We start from the raw sequence: 8,661 nt of genomic DNA on the forward strand, positions 1-8,661 counted from the left end.
TGTGTGTGTGTGTGTGTGTGTGTGTGTGTGTGTGTGTGTGTTGTCTTTTCAAAAAGGTTATAATTTACATAATTCAAGACACCACCGAAAACCGTGCTGTGGCTTTTTATGAGTTTATCCTCCACACTAGTGGTGAACGATTCAGAAAATTTGATTACGAGTTTTAGGCTCACGATTTGATTCAATATCAATTTTCGATTCAAAAACGCTTCTCGATTAAAAAACGATTCACAATATGTAAATGTAGTTACTTTTCCCATGTACGTATGTACTGTATAAATATTTGTATCCATATTATTCATGTGGATTTGTTTGTTATTTGTATTTTAGCATCCTGTTATGATGTACTGTATGTATATGTTGGGTGTGATGTCTGTAAGCTAATGGAACATTGATTTTCCCCTTGAGTATCTATCTATCTATCTATCAATTATGTGATTGCTATAGACATACAATAAAAAAAAGAGAAAACAAAAAGGCATATGAATACTTTTTTTGCACACCCCTATCCACACATGGATTAATAAAATGTTTTGGACATAATGTGTTGAAGATGTTGACTGATAAAGGGCTTTTGGTAATTCAATGTCCACACACACACACCTCTACTCTGTTTTCTATTCCTGGCTGTGAATCAGAGAGGCTATAGTCTTGTTGGGGGGGTATGGGGGCCCCATTTTTAGGGAAACTGCTGTCTGGCAGTAGAGGTCAGTACAAGGGTAGAATACTTGTGTTGGAGTCAGAGAGAGGTGAGGAGGGCTGAAATCATGTTAGCTTTCAGACCCCCCCCCCCCTGCTCCTCCTCCTCTCCTGACTGGGCGAGCATAAATTCATTTAATCCTGTTTTTCTGTGGATTCGCTTAGCCTTTTGGGCTACTGCTGCCTTGTTCTCCAACCACAGCCCTCGGGGTGCAGGGGGAAGCTTAGGCAGCACTGAGAGCGAGGCGTAAGGCGGTGAATGATAATATCCTTGAAAAGGAGTAAAGAGCCTAACAATGATATAAATAAAAGCAAGGAGGAAGGGGAGGGGAGGCCAAGTAAAGGTCATGACAAATTAGCTTTGGATAGAATAGCCTCCAAAATGCATTTATCCCCAAAAATGAATAAAAAACAACAACTCACCTTTAAACGGTAAAGATACATCCAAAACACGTGCACCTACACAACCTGCTACGTTCCTCAGCTCCCCTGGCTCACTCACTAGAATCTATCCACTCTATATCTGTGTCCTGTAACTGTGGTGACCATAAAGTTGACAGGCAGTGATTGATTTGTTCAATGTGTGAAAGAGTGCTTAACAGCACTGCTGAGAGCACTAATATTTGTAACACCCTCATGGAGTGTTAAAATTCACACCTGACTGCATAGCTTTCTCCCCCTCACACAACCCGTCTCTTCCTGGTCTTATCAGCTCTGGAATCTTTCCTCCTCAACTGTACAGTTCCAAAAACACTGGGCGTCTTAAGCGTTGTGTCGCAGCCTTTCGCGATGTGTTTGGTGCGCCAGGTGATATTTCAACGACATTATATATCTGTTTGTTTGTTTTATTTAATATGTGTAACCTTTATGTATATATGTTGTTAGTATCAGCACTAGGAAAGTGTTTATTTAAAATGTGTCTGAATAATCCCATAATGGATCGGCCGTGTATGCGTTCAGACATAAAAATAAACAATTTGTTCATTCACAGGAGGTATTTGCCAAATCAATGTTTACAAGTCAGGGTCACGCTCCAAGACTGGAAAATGATCAGTGGAGCATGAAATAATTACAACAGTCCTATATTTATTGAGTGAATTTAAAGAAGATGCAATCATGCAATCCACTAACAGGGAATGTCTTTATATATACCTATAAATAACTTTTTCTGTCATTACATTATTATTAAAGCGACATTTATTACAGCGTGCTAACTTTGCTAAGCTACAACAAGCTAAATCAACTAAGTTAATGAATTTACAGAAATGTGAGGTAATCCCATCGAAAAGTATTCACCAGCTGGCCTCCTCTGGTGTTTTTTGACTAGCTAGAGTACTGACTTCAGTCCACACAATATGCTGTTTTGTCAACTTGTCTCTTTTTACCCAACTTCCTTTATCTTTAAGTTGCAAAGGGAAGTCTAAAAGGAGTATATATATATATATATACACACACATATATATACATACACACACACACACACACACACACACACACACACACATACACAAGACTCTTGTAGCTGAGACGGACTTCAGTATCACATTCATGGTAATCAAACCTTGTAACCGTGTAAATGTCACAGTGGATGAGTCTATAATCCCCAGCCTATACTGAGAGGACATGGTTTCTGTGTGGGAGAAGGAGTGATTTAAGTTTTCAGGAATGTTTGATTGCGGCACCTTTGAATAAATCCTTTAATGGAAAAATTAAGCCCTTCCTGTCCACATCGGGATGATGTGTTATCTGGCTCTAAAAACAATCAATGATGCACTGAATAAGATTGCTAAACAAGCAATGTTTGATGTCAGGAAGTTGTCCAAAGTATCATTTTGTAATTGTTAGTTGTATGGCTATAGTTGCCAGAGTATGTGCTCTGATACACACAGTCTTGATATGTATATTCTAAAGATGCACATTTCAGTATGAGTGTCTGTAGACACATCTACATGGATACCAAAGATTTGATTTTGAAGTGAGTGTTTGATGAATGGTCTGTACTTCACAAATACATGTTATGTATATGTGTGACTGATTAAATCCATGCAACCTTTTGAAGGGCAGGAGCAGTATGTGCATTCCATCAGTAGCCTCTAATTTGAGGAATGTGGTGCACGCTTTCACTTCGCCGTGCAATTACAAGACATTATCCAATTTGACTACTTTGACTACGGTTTGTGCATTCAGTATGTTAAGCACCAAACATCTTTGTGGTTGTAAAAACAAGCCGGTTTACCATAACTAGGTAGGCTGTCCCACACAATTTCTAAGTTTATTCAAATAATTATGAACACAAGGGCATGAATGGTGACACCGTCACACAGAGGAAGCAGACGTTCACACAGCTCCATTGTTATGTGTTTTATCTACGGTACATCAGTGAACTCCCCCGAGGACTGCCTGCTCTCCCGAACCCTCACTCCGTTTCAATATCCAGCAATACTGGGTTCCTGGGGCTGCAACAGCTGAATACATTATTTCCCCCAACAGTAGTGCTTGAAGCAGAACATTTTTAAATACAGTAGAGCCTATGGCTGCATTGCATGGCATGATGTCGCAGAGCAGAATTACCGCAGCAAGCGCTTCTGTAAAATTGCATAGAGGCAGGATGGGAAACAAGTTGCTTTACTCAAAACCATTTTCCACAAAAATTTGTGTGTATATGCAGGTTTTTTGTTTTTTTTAAACGCGGGGAAACCCATTTAAAATAGGTGATAGATACCTTTCCCATTAACAGTAGACGACTTTGTCTTCGGTTTATTTTTTCTTCTGGTGTGTGGGCTTAGTAAAGAGTAGAAAGCAGAGCGGAAAACAGCATGAAGGCTAGTGACAGTGTTAAGGTGGTTGCTTCTTTTCATATCTGTTACTTATTCAGTCTTTCTTTAAACTTGGTGCCGTGGCCCGAGATGACAGAAGTTGCAGACGGACATGACGCACATCATAGCATTGTGCCGGAAAAAGGGTGAAAATTTGCATGTCCAGTCGGGTGAAATACCTGTGACTACTACAATCCTTACTTACTTTACAGTCAGTGCAAAAACGGGTTGAAAGGAAGCGATCAAAAAGGGACATCTTCTAACCTTGGTGTCATATCTCAGCTGCATTACATGTGCCCTTTGCAACTTTGGATAGTTAAATCATGTCTATTTAAAATCAAACATTGGAAAAGTGGAACCAAAAGGAAGCACCAAAGTATCAAATTTTTAATTTAAATTACCAGTTTACAGTGTACATGTGTGGGTGTGTGTGGATTAGTACAGTTTTGAGGGAAATTGGTAAGTGGGACTTTATCCTCAACGGTATGTGCTATACCTTCTCTCTTCATGCCCATGGCTAAACACTTCTGGTAGCGGCAGTACTGGCAGCGATTCCTCTGGCGCTTGTCAATGACACAGTCCTTGTTGTCGCGACAGGTGTAGCTCAGGTCTTTGCGCACCGTCCTTTTGAAAAAACCTTTGCAGCCCTCACAACTGTATACTCCGTAGTGTTTACCTGAGGAGAGAGAGAGATGGTTTGTCTGATGCTTTGTCTGTCACATTTCCCCGTCTTGTCCCAGTGTCTTATTGTCTAAAAGAACACACAATATTGTCAGTTTGGTGACAGCGCCACAGCGTGATATTGACAAGCACATTAGTTCTGTCAGATACTTATCATTGTTGTCATTGCTTGTCTGCGACCCAGTGACCACCAGAACAGCAAAAAAATTATAAAGTGCACTGCCAATTTAATAGCAGGTTTTCAAAAAAAAACCTTTTTAGTCTGAGATAACATGCAGTCACACAAACGGCATACAGGAACCCGCTTCTAAACTAGGGAAAGACTAATTATGATCAAAGACCTAATAAAGTGGACTGACTGTGTGCGTGGGGGTTATGCTGAGCTGACTGGGGAAGAAAAGAGGGGCCTACAGAAGGCAAGCTGCAGGGGTGGGGGAGCCCTCATGGATTGGCGTTACGGTGCTGTTCTCACATCATGTGGTGGTACGTCTCTTTCTCCTATTCCTTACAGCTCTTTTTTTGTTTTATATGATGGATGAAGGCCATTTGCATTCCTCAGGGTTGCTCAAACAGTTTCTTTGTTGGCTCTTTGCTGGTCAGACCACCAGAGAAGATAAATAAAGCCTTTGAGCATCGCTAAATGAAGCATGACTTGCTATAAAAGATTGTTTCGATTTTCCCCTTTGGGACCATGTAGCATCGATGACGCACAATGACACTGAATCTGTCAAAGGAATTAGATATCCAGCCTCTTCCTGGGGATGAAAACCTTTCCCATGAGTGATGGGTTGCTCCCGGTTTCCCTCCGACGCAGCGCTTCTCTATTTCAGTCAGAGCTAAGGTTTTGGCTTCGTCAGACCGTACAATCGCTTGCCTCACAATGTCAGTTTTTTTCATGTGCCTTTTTGTTGCAAACCTGTTAGGCATTTTCTCAGGAGTGGCTTCATTCTGGCCTCCTTGTCATTTAGCCCAGATTTGTGAAGAATTCCACAGACAGTTGTTCTTCCAGAAAGATCGCCCACTGAAGGAAGCTGCAGTATGTAGTGCTGCCAGTGCGGTCCGTGGTGCTTTTCTCTCACCAAAGTTCATCTTTGGAGGTTTCTCAGTGCGGTCAGAGCATCGGCACTGGTAAGATGCATGGTAGTCCCACTTTCTTTTAATTTGGTAATAATAGAATATGGTGTAATCCCAGCTGTTGAATAATTTGCACACAATTCTTCCCTACATTAGACTTAAAAATACCCTGGAATTCCGAGTTCGGCTTTGATTCCTGTGCACGTTCAAATAGTCATAAAAAAATGTAATGTTAGTCCTTCCATCTTAATAACCTTAATGTATTAATAAGAGTTGATTAAACCAATTTCGACATTATTGTTTATACAGATGAGTCACAGAATATCTTAAAACTTAAGATATAATAATTATAATTGAAAGCCATGATGTCTCTCTTTCTCTCTCTCTCTCTCTGTCTCTCTCTGACTTTCTCTGACTCTCTCTCATGGGTAGGCCAAATGATCTGGGCAAGCAAAGCAGAGAAAGGGGAGGAAACCTTGCTCATTATAACATAAGGGGCAAGATTCAAAATCAGCCCAATGGGGGACCATAGGCAGGCTGGGGGAACTCATATTAATGTTAAAAAAAAAAAAACTCATAAAGTGACATTTTCATGCCATGGGACCTTTAGGTAATGCTTTCAAACAAATTACCTAAAATAATGCCATTTTAATGAAAATATTTGAAATTCAATGATTTGTCTTTATTGTGCCCTGCTTCCTGTACAGTGTGCGTGCGACAGTACACATTCAGTGGGTGTCCATCAGATCGTCTGATGTCACTCACCTGAGGAGCGGTCACCACAGATGGCGCATATGTGTTTGGTGAGCGACAACATGGTGCCTGAGGGCTGGGCGGGCACCTTCATCACGCCGTTGAGGCCCAGCGGGGGCTTAATGTCCTCCGTGCTGCTGACAGAGTTCATCGGAGAGTTCAGCTGGAACATCAACACACACAAACACACACAATGACAGGTCACAAAGCCGCCCCCTTGAACTTCAAACGGACGACATCATACACCCCAATACACAAGCCTGTCAGATAACTTAGTTGGTGCTGCAAAGTTAGCGGATGACAGTATCTATTGAATAAAAGCCAAGTGTGCTAAGGAGACGGAGAAGGTTTAATTAAACACACAAACGAGAAATACATGGGAGAGGAGTTATGTCATGCAGATTGTCATGAACAATTTGCTAAATGTAAAACGTGAAAAGCATATTATGACTTCTGATACTCAATACATATGGTCAGCAGTCCCAGCAGCAGCTCTTTTTGCCCTCTTCCACTGCTCCCTCGGGCTCTCTCCTCCCTCCTGTTCCCCCTCTGTTTTAGATCTAAATCTGGCACAGCAGGATCCTGCACCACTCCACCCCGGGAACTCTTTTATTCATGCTCTCAACAAGCCCCGCTGGCTCCCAAATGTTCAGCGCTAGCATAACTCCACTGCAAAATTCAACAGTACAGCAGAATAAAGAGACAGCATTTGTTTTAGTAGAAGTGCAACTGCAGCCTTAAGTCTTCCTTCAATTCCTGCCTCCCTCCCTCCCTCCCTCTCCGAAAAGAAAAAAGCTTAAATTAATGTCAAAGTGACCTCTCTTCTCCTCTTGCTAAAAGTAGAGAGCAAGGGGAGACTAATGATTATCACTAGCACCATGCTGTTCTCAGAGGAGTCAAACGTTGGGGGGCAGGGAATATATTATTCTAAAATGCTAAATGTACAGGATGAAAAAAAGAGCAACTAACTAACTAACTATTAGCACCATCTTGTGAAAGATTTGAGATTTTGTTTTTTGGGGGGGTGAATTAAAGGATAAAAGAAATATATTCTGACAGGTGGATCCCCTGCGAACCCACTGCATGTGCAGAGAGCTAGGAGAAAGAGTTGGCAGAGCAGCCACATGGGCTTCAATAGTCAAACATGTTTTCATTAAGTTACCACATATGAGACATGTCTGATAGCACAAACACGTCTTGGCTCTAAATTTAGCAGAGAAGCCCTGTCTCTGTCTGGACGGATCAGTCAAGATGGAAGAACAATTTGGTTTCTATGACGATGAGACACAAACATGATAGTCTAATAGAGAGAGCTGTTTTTATAGTGATCTGACACAGTGCATTAGCTTTAAAGTGGAGGAACCTAGAGAAGTATACATCACTTTCACAAACATACAATATACAGTTGTGCTCATAAGTTTGCATCCCCTGGCATAAATTTTGGCATACATTTTGAAAATACGACTCATCATGCAAAATAACTGTCTTTGATTCAAGCATAGTGATCATCTGAAGACTTTTCTGTTTATATAGTTGTTTGGCTGCTTTTTAAACAATATTTCTAACAAAAATAACCACAATGGCCTGATCAGAAGTTTACATACCCTTGAATATTTGGCCTTGTTACTGGCACAAAAAGTGACACACACAGGTGAAAATGGCAATTAAAGGTAATTTCCCACACCTGTGGCTTTGTAAATTGCAATTGGTGTCTGAGTATAAATAGTCCATGAGTTTGTGAGTTCTCATGTGGATGCACTAAGCAGGCTAGATAGTGAGCCATTGGGAGCAGAAAAGAACTGTCCAAAGACCTGCGTAACAAGGTATTGGAACTTTATAAAGATGGAAAAGGTTATGAAAAGATGTCCAAAGCCTTGCAAATGCCAGTCAGTACTGTTCAATCACTTATTAAGAAGTGGAAAATTCTTGGATCTCTCAATACCAAGCCTAGGTCAGGTCGACCGAGAAAGATTTCAACCAAAACTGCAAGAAGAATTGTTCAGGATGCAAAGAAGAACCCACAGGTAACGTCAGGGGAAATACAGGCTGCTCTGGAAAAAGATGGCGTGGTTGTTGCAAGGAGCACAATACGACAGTACTTGAACAAAAATGAGCTGCATGGTCGAGTTGCCAGAAAAAAGCCTTTACTGAGTCAATGCCACAAAAAAAGCCCCGTTACAATATGCCCGAAAACACCTTGACGCACCTCACAGCTTCTGGCATACTGTAATTTGGAGTGACAAGGCCAAAATAGAGCTTTATGGTCATAACCATAAGCGATGTGTTTGGAGAGGGGTCAACAAGGCCTATAGTGAAGAGAATACCATCCCCAAAGGGAAGCATGGTGGTGGATCACTGAGGTTTTGGGGGGGTGTGAGCTCCAAAAGGCAGAGGGAATCTTGTGAAGATTGATGGAAAGATGAATGCAGCATGTTATCAGAAAATACTGGCCGACAATTTGCATTCCTCTGCACGGAAGCTGCGCATGGGACGCTCTTGGACTTCCCAGCACGACAATGACCCCAAGCACAAGGCCAAGTTGTACCCTCCAGTGGTTACAGCAGGTGAAGGTTCTGGAGCGGCCATCACAATCTCCTGACCTTAATGTCTTCGAGCCACTCTGGGGAGATCTCAAATG

General features: G+C 41.5%; 1 protein-coding gene across 4 annotated transcripts in view; it reads right to left on the reverse strand.

The window, feature by feature from the left end:
- rxraa (retinoid X receptor, alpha a) overlaps positions 1–8,661 on the reverse strand; it is a 124,357-nt gene that overhangs the window by 22,677 nt on the left and 93,019 nt on the right. For 2 of the 4 annotated variants that reach the window (XM_032539334.1, XM_032539336.1), the window contains exons 4-5: positions 6,036–6,186; positions 4,012–4,191 (exon numbers count right to left, since the gene is read on the reverse strand). In XM_032539334.1, coding sequence (XP_032395225.1) covers positions 4,012–4,191; positions 6,036–6,186 — 331 coding nt within the window. Of the gene's footprint in view, positions 1–4,011; positions 4,192–6,035; positions 6,196–8,661 lie in introns of all 4 variants that reach the window. The other 2 variants (XM_032539333.1, XM_032539335.1) reach the window with 1 other exon arrangement.

This window comes from Etheostoma spectabile, chromosome 16 (assembly GCF_008692095.1).
Source record: "Etheostoma spectabile isolate EspeVRDwgs_2016 chromosome 16, UIUC_Espe_1.0, whole genome shotgun sequence".
NCBI classification, from domain to species: Eukaryota; Metazoa; Chordata; class Actinopteri; order Perciformes; family Percidae; genus Etheostoma; species Etheostoma spectabile.